Consider the following 14738-nt stretch of genomic DNA (forward strand, 5'->3'; position numbering starts at 1 on the left):
AAATGTTTATTTGACATTTCTACAGAAGACTATTAATCTTTGCGTTATAATAAGGCATCACAGATACTACAGAAAAGCTCACATTGAAACTTCCCGTTTTTGCCCTTGAATGGGTTCAGAATGCGGACTCTGCAAAATCAACCTGGCTGCTTCAACATAGGTCAATAGACCCTTTTGCAAAAGGAGAAATAGACAAAAAATCCTTAGAAAATGACTACTGGTTACCACAGGCTTAATAAATAGATTCCGAAGTTAGTATTTCATCCTGAGGCAGAAGAAAATTGAAGTGAGGATGGCTCGACCTAATTGAGGATTTAAAGAGAAAAGATGAGGGCTAGAAACTTAAGTCATGTGATGTCTACAATGCATTTCAAACTTTTAACAAGGATCCTGATCCACCAGGTAAACCTTTGAATGAGCAGGCAATGGCTGACCCTGAATAACATTGCTGAGTGTGGAAGCATTACACTTCCCATTGAATGGCATGTACTTCTATTGAATTGAATGGGATGTACTTCTGAGTAGACATGAAGAAGATTGTATGTCCAGGGTATTCTGTGGGAGGGGGCCAGGGCTGAACCATATATTTGATAGCCTCTGTGTGTCTGAAAAGCACAACTGCCATTTCCCCAAGATGTAGAGAGTAGACACCTTCTAGCCTTTCCACACCACCTCTTTTTTCTTGCAGCTATCCCCACAACTGGGATTCCAGAGCTGCCCTCTGCCCCATTGCTTCTCCAGGGCTTGCAGCAACAGGGGCTGGTCCATTAGGGTGCATAAAGCACTGCTCCACCAGCCTCACTCTACCCTTGGCCAACTCCCTCACCTGCCTGCTGTCCTGTTTACAACCAGTCTGGGCAAGGCTCACCGCCTTATTTCTCCTTGGAGTTGCCCTTGGAGTGCTCAGCAGGGAGGAAGATGGGGGCAAATACAGAGTGAGTTGGCTCTGGCGCCACCTACCGTTGGACCTCCTTGCTTTCCATACATGTGTTAGCTGATGAACACACGGTTTCTATCTCAAGAGATGCTTAAATGGTAGGCAAGGAAAGAGAGAGAGAGAAAGAACTCGGAGTCTAAATACATGTTACATTAATGACATAAATGACAATAAACTGCAGCACATGAGGAAAATATATTCATGCCCTCTCCATCTCCTGCAGTAATCATGGTAAAAATCATCCCTTTCTCTCTGTAGCAGGAAATGACTTTTCTCCTGTCTTGACCCACCCAGTCTTTCCCAGACTGTGACTTTGAAAACAGTAGCAGCAGCTGGAAAGAAGAGTTCAGGGATATTTTTTTTTTTAAAAAATAGTTTTATAAGTTTCTTTGTTTCTCAATTACATGGTTTTGTATGTTTTGTGGTATTTTATGCATTGTGATTTGCTGTTATTTTTATTGATTATAGCTTGGCAATTCCTTATTGTGGTTGATAAGTGCGAACTGTTTAATCGTTATTTGCTGATGTTTAATTTTACTGTTTACTATTAGATTATGATGTACTGTTGAATGTTGCTTTGTTTGATATAAGTTGTTTATTTTAAAGCTATCGTGACCTTTCTATTGGATCAGATTGTTACTATTAATGTTTGATGTTTTATTGTGTTTTTATGTGTTGGAAGCCGCCCAGAGTGTCTGGGGCAACCTAGCCAGATGGGCAGGGTATAAATAAACAATTATTAAATTATTATTGCATCAATAGTATTAGGTTAAAAACACCCATTGACATCAATGCCCCCACCCTTAAAATACCCAATTGCTGCATCAGGCAGAACTTTTTTTTTACCAAGATTGGGGCTGGATAGGGAATGCTTAAACAGTCCCTTCCTATACAGTGCAGTATCAGTGATAATCATGTACAAACACCCTGCAAGCCTGATATTTCTTTTTTCTTTTTTAACCCAGCATGAGTTTGCTAATAATATTGTTAGAATAACGCATATTTAGGTACAGTTAATTTACAATCAGGGAAGTGCTTCTCTGCAAATCCTTCTTTATGGCATAAAGCATCAGAATGTTGCCTATAAGAAGGCAGTGTTCATTCTTAGCGCCAGAATTCAGTATTAAGGCATGCTGTAATTCCCACAGATATTCTGAGCCTCGGTTCATATGATGCATTCCTCCTCCTCCTCACTAAATACCCCATCCCATTGTAAGATACAGCAGATTATTAAAGACATCACACAGTGAAATCCTAACCATGTCTAGTCTACAGTGAGTCCTACTGAATTCAATGAGGCTTATTCCCAGGTAATTGGAGTTAGGATAGCAATCTATAGAACAGGTTTGTGAGCCACCAAACTGAGCACAGCTCAGCATACAATGAGGCCACTGAGAACTCCTGGTTTTGCTAGAAATTAGGGACTGTCCAAACAGATAAGCTTGCAGTTAGCTTGGTGGGTCCCCAAATACACAAAACTGCTCTAATACTCTGCAGTCACAAATACGTAAAAATAGGATTGTTGCGTTTCTTTTTGCTCTGTAGTATTTATGACAAAGAAATGAATAACTTTGGTAACTACAACCAACAGGGGTTCACTTGTCCAAAGGGAGTGAACAAGCAATGGAGTTCCTAGCAATAATTTACTAGGTCAGTCTTGTACTGAACGATGGGCCTGGTGGCCATAGGTGATCAGGAATTCTATGGAGGTGAACAAGAGAGTAGCTTGAGCAGGGATGGGTCACCCTGTCTCTCTTCTAAAAGCCTGCCTGGTAAGGTAAGGGTAAAGGGACCCCTGACCATTAGGTCCAGTTGTGGCCGACTCTGGGGTTGCGGCGCTCATCTCGCTTTATTGGCCGAGGGAGCCGGCATACAGCTTCCGGGTCATGTGGCCAGCATGACTAAGCCGCTTCTGGCGAACCAGAGCAGCGCATGGAAACGCCGTTTACCTTCCTGCCGGAGCGGTACCGATTTATCTACTTGCACTTTGACGTGCTTTTGAACTGCTAGGTTGGCAGGAGCAGGGACCGAGCAACGGGAGCACACCCCGTCGGGGGATTCAAACTGCCGACCTTCTGATCAGCAAGTCCTAGGCTCTGTGGTTTAACCCACAGCGCCACCCACATCCCTAGGGAACTTTAAAAAAAAAAAAAGTTTCGCAAGAGGCTAGAAGCCTACAATGCAGAAGATGGGACTTCTGCTCTTCCACAGTCAACATGGAACCAGACTGAAAGATGACAAAGAGCTTTTTCCTTTTTGCAGGCTAGTAACTTTTGTTGGCTTGTTTGCAAGGCTGCACTGAAGATGTGGGGAGCCTTTTTTTAGGCTGAACAACCTTCCAAGGGCAAGGTTGCGGGTGGCATCAGAAGGCAAAGTGGGTCAAGCAAATGGCCTCCTGCAGTAGGCCAGTTTCTACACATGCTCTGACGCCCCTCTCTATCCCTCTCATTGCCAGAGCTCAAGGACATTTCCCAGCCAGGCAAAAAGAGAAGGGTGTGGTGTGGAGAGAGTTCTGAAATCTAGAGAGGCCTGGAAGGCCACATTTGGCCCCTGGGCCTGAGGTTCTCCACCTCTGGTTTATTAGATAAGCAAGTTGGGGCCTGGTCATTGCCTGGAGGGGAGACTGCCTGGGAATCACAGGCCCACTGACTTCTGTTCCATAATGGAAGAAAGGCAGGATATGAACATAAGACAATAATTTTAAAATAAATAGTAACAAAGTTTGTAGCTATCACCTCGCTCAAGGAAAGAGATGACTGCAGCATGACACTTTTGTGCAATTGCTCGTGGAAAATAGCATGAGATGCTGGCACAGTCTACAGCTGTCCGCCATTGTCCCAATTAGCGTCCATCTTCTTGCATTCTTCTCGCAAGAACTAGCGCCTCATTAAAGAGGTACCAACACCCCCATGATTTGTTTGGATAAACGCCTCTTAACGCCCCTCTTGCTATGACCGTTCCCTATCACCCGAGATGATTGAAGGTGGGTTTGCACCAATTCTCCATTTCCTTATAGGCATCAGGCTCATTTCATCTGCTAATTTCTCCAGGATACCAGTGTTTAATTGTTTGATGTATGCATGCTTCTGATATTGCACTGTTCCATCTAATTTCACAATTCCATGGAGTTCATTATTCTCTCCATTTTTGTTTTCTTCTGCTAACTTCATCAAAAAGTGACTTTCAGGTACAGAGATGCACAGCCACGATTGCACAAATCCTGATTTATGTACCCATACCTGACACCTACCCATTCTTATAAGAGAAATACTTACATTCTGAATCAGTGAAGGAAAACCAAGCTAGAAAGCAGATTTGCATTCCGAGGGACTGATTGTATTACAGTAGTACAACTGCACACATCTTTCATGGAATTTTAGCCTGCATTTTGATGGATGCTTATGGCAGCCCATTGAAAATTGAGCTATTCTGATGGTGAGCCACTGCAGACAAATCCAGTCACTGTCCACTAACAGATACCATATGCAGCAGTTTAAGAGCCCACTGTGCTTTGCCGATGGTGGAACTGTAAGTTCAAGTGACCCCAAGTGCTTTCTACATGACTTGGAACCCAGGATATAAGGGTTAGCGGGACTATCTGTACCTTGAGGTCAAGAACCTGGGGCCGTCCAGATGTTGCTGGACTCCAACTCCCATCAGCCCCCACCCGCATGGCCAAGTGGTCAGGGATGGTGGGGATTGCAGTCCAACAACATCAGGTGTTCCGTGGATTCTCCATCCCTGCTGTACATGGTTGGAGATAACAGCTCAGTTGCAGAGCACAACTGGCATCCAGGATCTCCAAGGTTTGACCCTCTGGCATTTCCAGATAAAAAGATCATGTAGCAGAAATCTTGCCTGCCTGAGAGCCTGGATAACTGCTACTGGTAAGAGTTGACAAGACTGAGCTGGATGGACAAATGTCTGACTTCTTATAAGGCAGATTCCCTTTTTCCTAGATCCTGGAAAGCAGGGGAAACTTTGACCTGTATGTTTCCATGTGTGTTTGTGTGTTATATGCACACTGAGAGCCAATGTTGCTTGTATGATATGCAAACATGGAAGGGAGGCCACTTGTTCCTGGGAGCAGCCAAACTGGCTGAGGAATGTAGAAATTGGGAGCTGGGAACCTGTGGCCCTTCGGATGTTACTGGACTCCAGTTCCCATCCAACACAGTCAGGGATGATGTGAGCAACATGTGGAGGACCGCATCTTCCCCATTACTGTTATAAAGGGCATGACTCTGGTTTGAGTCTGTAGGTCCCCGTCTGCTTTCAGTAATAGTGATGGGCTACATCACAGGTCTTCTGCATCAGTTGCCACAACAGGCATTTATTACATGTTTTACCCTGTTAAGACACTTGGGTATTTTTTTTAAAAAAAATTACAAATGCAAATAATAACAACACCCACCAATCCAGCACAGGTTTGTGCAGCCAAGCACTCTGCAATTGCCTGGGGGGGGGGGGTTAGGGGGTTTGAATCCTCTTACAAGAAAGTGTACACAGAAGACAAATGGGTTCCCAGAAGCATTCTGTTGGGATTGGGAAAGGCCCATTAGCCTGGATCTTTATTCAAATGTAAAATGAGATTTTAGCTCTAATTATTATTACTGTCTCGAGAAGCTCTGCTTAGGCAGTGCTCTTAAGAGAGGCCTGGTTTTCATGTTTCAATAGCCCTTAAAGAATAATAATACCGAAGGAAAATCCAGGGAGTCTACACAGCTTAGAAACTAAAATGTTCTGAGGGCCCTGGATCTTGTGGCAGTGGGTTCCAGGTACTACAGCCGGGGTAGGGGACCAGTCACCCCTCATATGTTCTAGATTCAGGTAGGTAGCCATGTTGGTCTGACGCAGTCGAAATACATAAAAAAATAAATAATTGTCCAGTAGCACCTTAGAGACCAACTAAGTTGGTCATGCACACTTCTTCAGATACCTCATATGTTGTTGGACTCCAGGTACCATTGACCTCAGTCACCATGGTCAATGGCCAGAAATGATGGGAGCTGTAGTACAGCAAAGGTTCAAAGGGCCAAAGATTCCTTACCCATGAACTATAAGCAGATCCACTCCAGCACCTAGAACTCCTACAGTGTGGTCTAGTGGCCAGAGTGTTGGACTAGGGCAGGGGTCAGCAACCTTTTGCAGCTGTGGACCGGTCCACCCTCCCTCAGACCATGTGGTGGGCCGGACTATATTTTGTAGAAAAAAAATATGAATGAATTCCTATGGCCCACAAATAACCCAGAGATGCTTTTTAAATAAAAGGACACATTCTACTCATGAAAAACAAGCTGATTCCTGGACCATCCGCGGACTGTGAAGGCGATTGGGCCGCATCTGGTCCCCGGGCCTTAGGTTGCCTACCCTTGGGCTAGGGTCTGGGAGACCAGGGTTCAAATCGCCACTCGGCCATCAAGCTCACTTGGTGACCTTGGGTCAGTCTCTGCCTCTCAAGATTGTTGTGGGGATAACTATGCATGCCACCTTGAGCTCCTTGGATAAAAAAGGTGAGATATAAGTGCAACAAATAAATAAACAACAAAACAAACACTGGTGGTGGTATAAGAAGCTTATGCAAGCAATCTGCAATCTGGCTTTTATTTTCTTCAAAAGAGCTCAAGAATACATCAGGGTGGAGAGCCCCTCCCATCCCCACCAACCCCACCAAATTCCCTCAGGGGGAAAGTGGCGACAGCCATTCTCAAGCTTTCTTTCAGGCACACACTAAACGCATACTCTCAGTAAATGGCCAGCCCTCTGAGATTGGCTAGGCTGAGATAATGACTGACCGAAAATGACTCAAAATAAGGTTTGTGGCTGGCCAGCGATATGAATCCAAATCTATCTATCTGGTGTCAGTCTGATACTTAAACCACTCAGGGTTGGCTCAAGATATTTTGCTGCCCGAGGCAGACCAGCAAATGGTGTTCCTATGCCCGCAAATTGAAGGTTCTTGGTACCCTAAGCCAGTAAAATTATTTGGGCACCTGAGGTGGAAAATCCCACAAGTGCCTCTCTCCCTTCTTGGCAGTAAAAATAGAATAAAAAATTAAAAATTAAATGACTCTCAATTTGCTTCCCTTTAATAACACCGAGCATCAGAAACCTCACTCTGCCCAACGGTAGGGTTGGTTCCATGACCACAGCATCACAATGGCTCTTGATTGGTCATCAATGGATACTTAATACAAACAGCACATGTATTTAGGGGCAGGCAGACAAGCACTTTGTACACGACCCTCCCCAACAACTGTATATTAAATGATAAGGTGTATATTGGAAAATTCCTTTTACCAAAGAGTTTAGGATTAAAATAAGGTAGAGAAAACATTGTGGAAGAAGCGTACAAAGCCTAGCTGGCTATAGATCTTGGGTCTGATTAGCAGCAAATTCTTCTAGATAAGCCCCATTGAAATGAACAGATTTGCACCGGCTGGCATGTTTTGATGGACACTTATGCAACACAACTTGCACGACTGCTTGACACTCTGTTATATTCTGCAGTGCCTCATGTGTTCCTTATTTGAATTTTGTTCTAAAAACCCCCAGTTCCAATCGCCACATTGCAAATGACTAGAGTACGGCATCTTTCAGAAGTTCTGAATGGTCAAATACACGGGGACAACAACTGATGATAAACAGGGCGATTATCAAAGGCATCCACTTTAGAATATTTTTTTGTAAGGTAGCTGACCTCCCCAAGCCTTCAAGGGCAGGAAGGGTTATAAATCTAATGACTAAATGATTCATGGGGCTTAAAGGAGTTTTATATCTCACATAGATGTGCAGGTATAAGCAGGAAAAAAACATTGCACCCCTGATAAGCAGAGTAAAAAAATCCACCCAAATTGAAATTGAATGCTCCAGTCTTTAATTGCCGATACCGGATGACTCTCCTGGGGCTTGGTTACTGGTGCCCCTTAGCATATTGCCACTGTCTGTTAATAACCTTTCATGTAGGCTGTTACAGTTTATGGTTTTTAGAGTGACAGAGAGTATTAAATGCTTTATACGAAGCATGGAAGGGATGGGTAGAGAAATGTGGACTTAGCCAGATGAAAATGCCACCAAGCAATTATTTTAACACACAACAAGAAAGTTAGCGCAATTTGGAACACCAAAATGTCATCTCCGAGTGCCAGCTTCAAGTGAGAAACTCATACTAGCTCCCTGTGGAAAATGTAAGGCAGTTATCTGTGCCTGAATAAGGAAGGCAGTCTGTGGTAAATAGTGGTAACAAGAGACCATATTCCACACCTTCCTGACAAATTAAAAACAGGCAAGTCACGTGGTCCAGGTGATAGCTACCTGACAGTTCTTAAAGAACTCAAATGTTAAACTGCTAGCCTTCTAACAAACATCTGTGACTTGTCCCTAAGATCAGTTTCTGCACCTGGAATGCAACCAAAGTAACACCAATTTTTAAATGGATCCAGGGGGAATCCATAAAATTACAGGGCTGTTACTTCACATCTGTCCTGAGAAAACTGGCGGAAAGCATTATTAAAGGTAAAATTTTCAAGCATAGAGAATAATAACCCTTGCTGATTTTTATTTTTTTTAACTTGGGGAAAAAAAGGTAAGAAAGGACACGACAGAGGTGTATGAAATGATGCATTACATGAAGGATGTGGATAGAAGTTTCCCTGTCTCTTTCATTATCCTATAATGTGGGGTCATCCACTGAAGCTGATTGTTGGACAATTCAGGGCAGACCAAAAGGAAGCACACAGTTAAACTGTGGAACTCTCTACAGAAGGATGTACTTATGGCCAACTCAGACTGCTTTAAAAGGGGTTTGGATACATCCTAGGTAAGTTGATTTGAACCTTTGTTTTAAATAGCAACCAACTAATGCAATAAATAATAAAACAATAAATAAGGCAGTAAGTGGCTAGCAGTTGTGATGGTTATGTTCTGTCTCTACTGTTGGGCACAGCATGCCTCCGAAAACCAGTTGCTGGGAATCTCAAGTAAAGAAATGCTGTTGTGCTCACATTCTGTGGGCATCTGCGAAAACAGGAAGCTGGGCTAGATGGGCTTTTGATCTGATTCTGCATCACTCTTCTTTGGATGCATAGGAACATCGGAAGTTGACTTACTCCGAGTCAGCCCATTGGCCCATTTAGCTCAGTATTGCCTACACTGACTGGCAGTGGCCCTCCAGGGTTCCAAGCAAGAAGATTTGCCCACCACTACCTTGAGATGCCAGAAATTGATCCAGAGACCTTCTGTACACCTAACAGATGCTTAAGCTGGAGCTATGGCAGTTCTCATGTTCAGGCTGCAATGCTACAAATGTTTATTTGGACCTGAAGATCTCGTTTGCCCCTTCTCTGTGTGAAAGGGCCTTTGCAAATACAGAACCTTTGTGATATCTCCCATTACCTTAACTGTAATGCAGACACCTCTTGGCTATTTACAGACAATTCACATATGCACCGTTTGATGACCATAGCATGGAAGAAATGGTGTGCACATGTGAATGTTGACATCACACAGACACAGCCTTCTTCTTGCCATAGACACGATGTTATCCGGTGGAGTGAGTCCACGCATTCAGCTGCCGGCTCATCAAGTCCTGGTTCGCACACACACAAGACTTGACATCTCTGATCTTGGTTGATGTGCACATCTCAGCTGATTGTGTGGCCTGACTCGGCTGAAAACCATTGCACTGAAGAGGCCACATGGAGGCTCTGTCTGCGATGACACAGTTTCACACATAAGCCACCACTTGATCCTGCAATGCATGGGCAATGCCACCAGCCAGCCTTGAATAACGTTAAATAAGTTGGAGTTCTTGTTATTAAATATACCAAGAAAAAAGCACACCAAGAACTCAGGCCAATGTAAGTTTCAATAGTGGGAGTGGGCATCTCCTGGAATCCTGGCAGCCCAGCAAAGCCCACTGCTGACACCTTACCCGTGCCCCCCTTAAACATTCATTGCTTATAGCACCACACCACCCTTTTTTTTTCTACAGGGACCCTGATGCAATGTCGCTTTGGGGTACTGTGGGGTATTAAGATGGCAGGCCCCAGTGCAGATTAAGGACATGTCATTTTAATTCCCCACAAAGCCCTGGAGTGACACTTACAAATGGTGCTGTGGAAAATGGAAAGGGCAGCTCCTAGACCTTCACTGGGGGGTGGGGCTGCCAGCCAATGGCAATCCAAGTTCTACTGTTATTGCATGTACACCACAACCACATCCACACCCTACATTTAAAGCAATAAATGTAAGCCACTTTAAGCAGTCATGGCTTCCCCCAAAGAACTCTGGGAGCTGTAGTTTGGTAAGGGTGTTGAGAGTTGATAGAAGACTCCTGTTCCCCTCCCACAGCTACAATCCCCAGTGTGGTTTCACAATCAATTATCCCTCTTCCCAGGGAACTCTGTTTAAAGTGGAATCACAGAGCTTTAAATGCAGGGTTTGAATGTGGCTCTAGCAGTTTCAATGGACATCAGCCACCGAAGAATTTCCATAAACACCAAAAGGGCCATTTTCAATCACTCTGAATCCCAAGTATGCATTATTTCGAATATTATCTCTTTTGTTTTCTTGTCCAAGACTACGACATCTACAGAACACAAACATACCATTTCAATGGGCTAGGAAAAGATACTCTTCAACGGACGGCGCTTGCTATTTTAAGCTTCATTTGGTTTCATGTAATGACAATTACGTTCTTCATCCTTTGCTGCCTCAGAGTGCCAAGGACGTCCTAACTATCTACGGCAAGAGCATCCTCCTCAACTAACGATAACTCCATGTTATCGTTGGTGGAAGATTTCACTCGGAAATTAAAGGAGCCGTAGAGCTTGGCCGATTCCTTGGAGGCTGCAAACCTGCTTCTCCTGTAGAGCTCGCCTTTCCACATAGAGATCATGAGCAAACTGGACAGTACTACGCCCCCCAACGTTAAAAGGCAGAGCCCAGCAATCACACAACGATCCAGGTGAGCCCCAATCTTGGCGCTCTCATTCTCCAGCCGCTCCATTTCCCTTGCCGCCACCGTGCTGGGATCCACGGTCACGTCCCTGGGGACCACGTAGGAAACGATCACTAGCAATATCCCGCTGACCAGGAAGAAGATGGCACTGACGAAGCCATAGTCTATTGACTTTCCTCCATCAGCTTCTGAGGCGGCATCATCGTTTTCCTCGGAAATCAGCGAGGGTGGATCGTAGGGCCATTCGAGGGGCATCTCTCCAGCAGGGTCGGGATGGGGAATGAGATCCTGGCCTTGGCAGCAGCTCTTGTGGGCAAGACGTCCTGCGTAGTCCAGATTGTTGACATTTTCGTCCACGAAAGTGAAGGATGTCTCTGATTCGCAGCAGCAAGCTCTCTGTTGGGTTGCCTCCTTTGCTTCTTTGGGAAAGCTGGGATGGCAGGTGATCTCACCTGTGGTTGTAAATTCTGGGCATGGTGAGGAACCAGTGGTGAAGGAAAGAGGGGCTTCAGCAAGATCTGACCTTTGGATGGCTTTGCAGTGCCTCTCGCAGCACTCAGCAGCCATGGATATGGTTGCAGTCCTTCCTACACTTTCACCGGGCTGTCCTTGACCAGAGGGAGTAGGCATGCTCCAGTCCATATTCTGACACTGATCGGACTGACCACCCTCTTTGGTGAGGTACAGAAGCTCCACACATGCCATCGGGAAGCCCCCTTGAACTAGCCGTGGTTTACCATTCATAAGCCCATGCTTCAGTAAACAGTGACAATTCCAACCTCGCCATCAAGCGTGAAAGAGCAGTTGGCCAACTGAAGCAATCTACTGTTCTCCAGCCACTGTTTTAGCTGGGACACTGTTTCAGCCACTACCCAATTAAACAAATTTCCTTGGACAAGCATTCCTTTTCAATCTGCAAATAGAAAGGGGTAGGGGGAGAAGACAGCTTCATCATCAAGATATATTATGAGGCTAATACAGACTCATTATTCTGATTTTGTCCAGCGTGTGGGTACATTTGTGTGCATGTGTGCGCATGGCAGGCAAACAACAAATGCGATTGTTTTAATCAAGCACTTAAAGCCGAAATCCGCTTGCCGAACTCAAATCTATTAGGAACTCTAATCAACCTTTGACACCGCTATCCAATTACAGAAAGAACCCATCGGAAATAAAGGGGAGGCATAAATATATACCCATAGCTTCCCCCTGAATGGCAAAGACCATCAAGTTTCAAACGGAGGAAAGTGCAAACTCAAGAAAGAACTAAACTGGGGGGTGGGGGAGTCCACATTCAAATGCGGAGTCTAATTAGGAAGAAGCCCGCAAATCCCTTGTAGCTCGGCAAATCCAGGATCTCTATTCTCTTGTGGAAATCTGATAATCCCAGGAGGAGGGAAAGGAGCACTTTCTGAAGCAGATCTCCAGCTCCGATTAAAACACACACACACACACACACACCCGCCACGCTTGCAATGAAATTATGCTCCTCAAAGACAGAGGATGCAAAGAAACGGAGAGGAACGATGCGCTGCTTGCAAGGCAGAGAGAAAACTTGGGAGCATGAAAAAAATTAAAGAACAACCCACTGACCTTAAAGAAAGGGGGTGGGGGAGGAAAAAAAACCCGAGCATGGACTTTTATCTATCTATCCATCCATCTATGAAGCAAAATATAATTATTATGAATTACATCCCCGGAGAGCTGCTGCCTTCTGGGCGCCCGTGCCAACAGACTGGGGTGCGGGATGCCCCCCAAAAGCCGTGTCACAGCCCAGGCTGGCACCACCGAGACCGTTCCCTGCTTTTTCCTCCCCGGGGTCTGCGTGCAAACTCCAGGCGGACGCGTTTCTAAGGGTCGTCAGGAGGCGGACTCGGGTGGCCCCGGCAGCTGGCTCCCCTTCATTCCCTTTCTCCGGACATACCTTTCCCCGCTCAGTTTGCGCCCACCCGGCGGCGGCGGCGGAGGCGCGGCACAGCCCATCCCGCTGAAGTCTCGCCAAGAAGTCCTGGCGGCCGCCCTCCTCCCGCACGCTGCTCCGCCCGCCTCCCGAGGGGCTCGTGGGGGAGGGAGGGAGGGAGGGAGGAGCTCGCGGTGCATGCTGGGAGACGTAGTCCTGCAAGGGGAGGAGAGGCGGGCAGGCGGCAGGGTCCGGAGGCAAGTTCCTGCGTGGGCAGCCCGGGATGGTGGTGGCGCGGACAGAGTGAGAGGCCGCCGGCAGAGCTGGTCTCTCGGCGCGTGGGAAGCCATGAAGCGACGTCCTTCGAGCATGTGCAGAGTGCCGCCCTCCCCGCCCGTAAACAAGCGAGTTAGTGCCGGCCGCAGAGGTTTAGGATCGCATAGGGAGTTTCGCGCAGGAGCGAGAAAGCAGAGTTGCCGCCGGGGATGGGCGCAATTCAGCAAGATCCGTTCCGTATTTCATTGTGGTTTCCTTACCTCTCCACCTCAACTATTGCTCATTCATTCATGATCATAGGATCGTAGAACTGTAGACTTGGAAGGGACCCCAAGGGTCATAAAGTCCGACCCGCTGTAATGCAGGAATCTCAACTAAAGCATCCCTAACAGATCTGTCTATGTCGCTTTTCACTCACGCCAGTGGCAAAGCGGCTCACAAACAATAAATAACCGCGACATAATAGAACATCACAATTCATCAGTAGGACGACCAACCCTCTCCTATCAAACCCTATTAACTGCAGCAACTGAAAAAAGGGAAAACGAAACAGCAAAACCACAACAAAAGTCATATTATATGATTCCCAAAGCACTACAGCACCTCCCCCCTCACTGTTCTTCCTCTGGAAACAGCCCCCTTATGAAGGCTGGAGGGTGGGGCAAGGCAGGTGGAAAAAGCAATGGCTGTTTTATCAAGACACAAAAGGCAACATGCAGGTGCATTTGGACATTTGGAATGCACACCTCTTGTTGGTTTCTAACAGGAGAGAGAAGCTGGTCTGGTGCATATTGAGCCAATCACTGCCTCTGCCTAACCTACTTCATGGGTTTGTTGGGAGGATAAAATGGGGAGAGGGAACCATATCCCTGAGCTCCTCTCAGGAAGGATAGAATTTTTCATGCAACAACAGCAGCAGTGATTTACATTATTTTTTTAAAATAAATAATAATGTGGGGACTTTCTTTTTTTATAAAATAAGTGGGATGTTCATTCTTTCCAACGAAGGGGACTTGTGATGGATATGAGAGAAGAAAGAGCTAGTGCAATGAGATGCAAGATCAGTAACGGAGAATCTGTGGCTCTTCAGATACAGCTGGACTTCAACCGCCATTCACAATGCTAGCTGGGGCTGATGGAAGTTGGGAGTCTCAGCAACAAGTTGATGGCCATAAGAACAGAAAATGAGCCTTCTGGGTGGATCAAGTCAATGGTCCATCTAGTTCACCATCCTGCTCTCACAAGGGCCAACTGGATGTCTGTGGGAAGCCTGCAAGCTGGACACAAGCATAACTTTGCCCACCACAATTCCCAGGAACTGGAATTCAGAAACATAGTGCCTGTGGCAGTGGAGGTAGAACATAGCCATTGTGGCTAGTAGCCATTGATAGCCATGACCTTCATAAAGTTGTCTAATCCTCCTGTGAAGACATCTAAGTTGGTGCCCATCACTGTGGGGGTGTTTCATAGTTTAACTGTGCGAAGAAGTATTTTTTCCCCATCCATTTTGAACCTTCCAACATGATGACCATGAGTTCTAGCGGTATTAGAGAGGGAGAAAAACATTGCTCTATCTGCTTTCTCCATGCCATGCCTAATTTGTTTTTGTGTCATCCTGACCATCCCCATCCCTGTGTTAAGTAGACCACACCCACAAAAGCATT

At 45.8% G+C, this 14738-nt stretch overlaps 1 protein-coding gene across 1 annotated transcript; it reads right to left on the reverse strand.

Annotated features, from left to right (window-relative positions):
• Positions 1 to 1544: 1544 nt before the first annotated feature.
• Positions 1545 to 12959, reverse strand: TMEM74 (transmembrane protein 74). The gene is made up of 2 exons (XM_083622288.1): positions 12823 to 12959; positions 1545 to 11811 (listed from the first exon to the last, which is right to left on the reverse strand). The coding sequence occupies exon 2, from the start codon at positions 11640 to 11642 to the stop codon at positions 10671 to 10673; it is 972 nt and encodes a 323-aa protein (XP_083478414.1). The 5' UTR covers positions 11643 to 11811; positions 12823 to 12959; the 3' UTR covers positions 1545 to 10670.
• Between the last annotated feature and the right edge of the window lie 1779 nt (positions 12960 to 14738).

Source organism: Podarcis filfolensis, assembly GCF_964270895.1.
Source record: "Podarcis filfolensis genome assembly, chromosome: 7".
NCBI classification, from domain to species: Eukaryota; Metazoa; Chordata; class Lepidosauria; order Squamata; family Lacertidae; genus Podarcis; species Podarcis filfolensis.

What these genes read in the sequence shown, in the direction of transcription:
- TMEM74 (XM_083622288.1), bottom strand. Translation starts at nt 11,642, where the DNA reads ATGAATGGTAAACCACGGCTAGTTCAAGGGGGCTTCCCGATGGCATGT.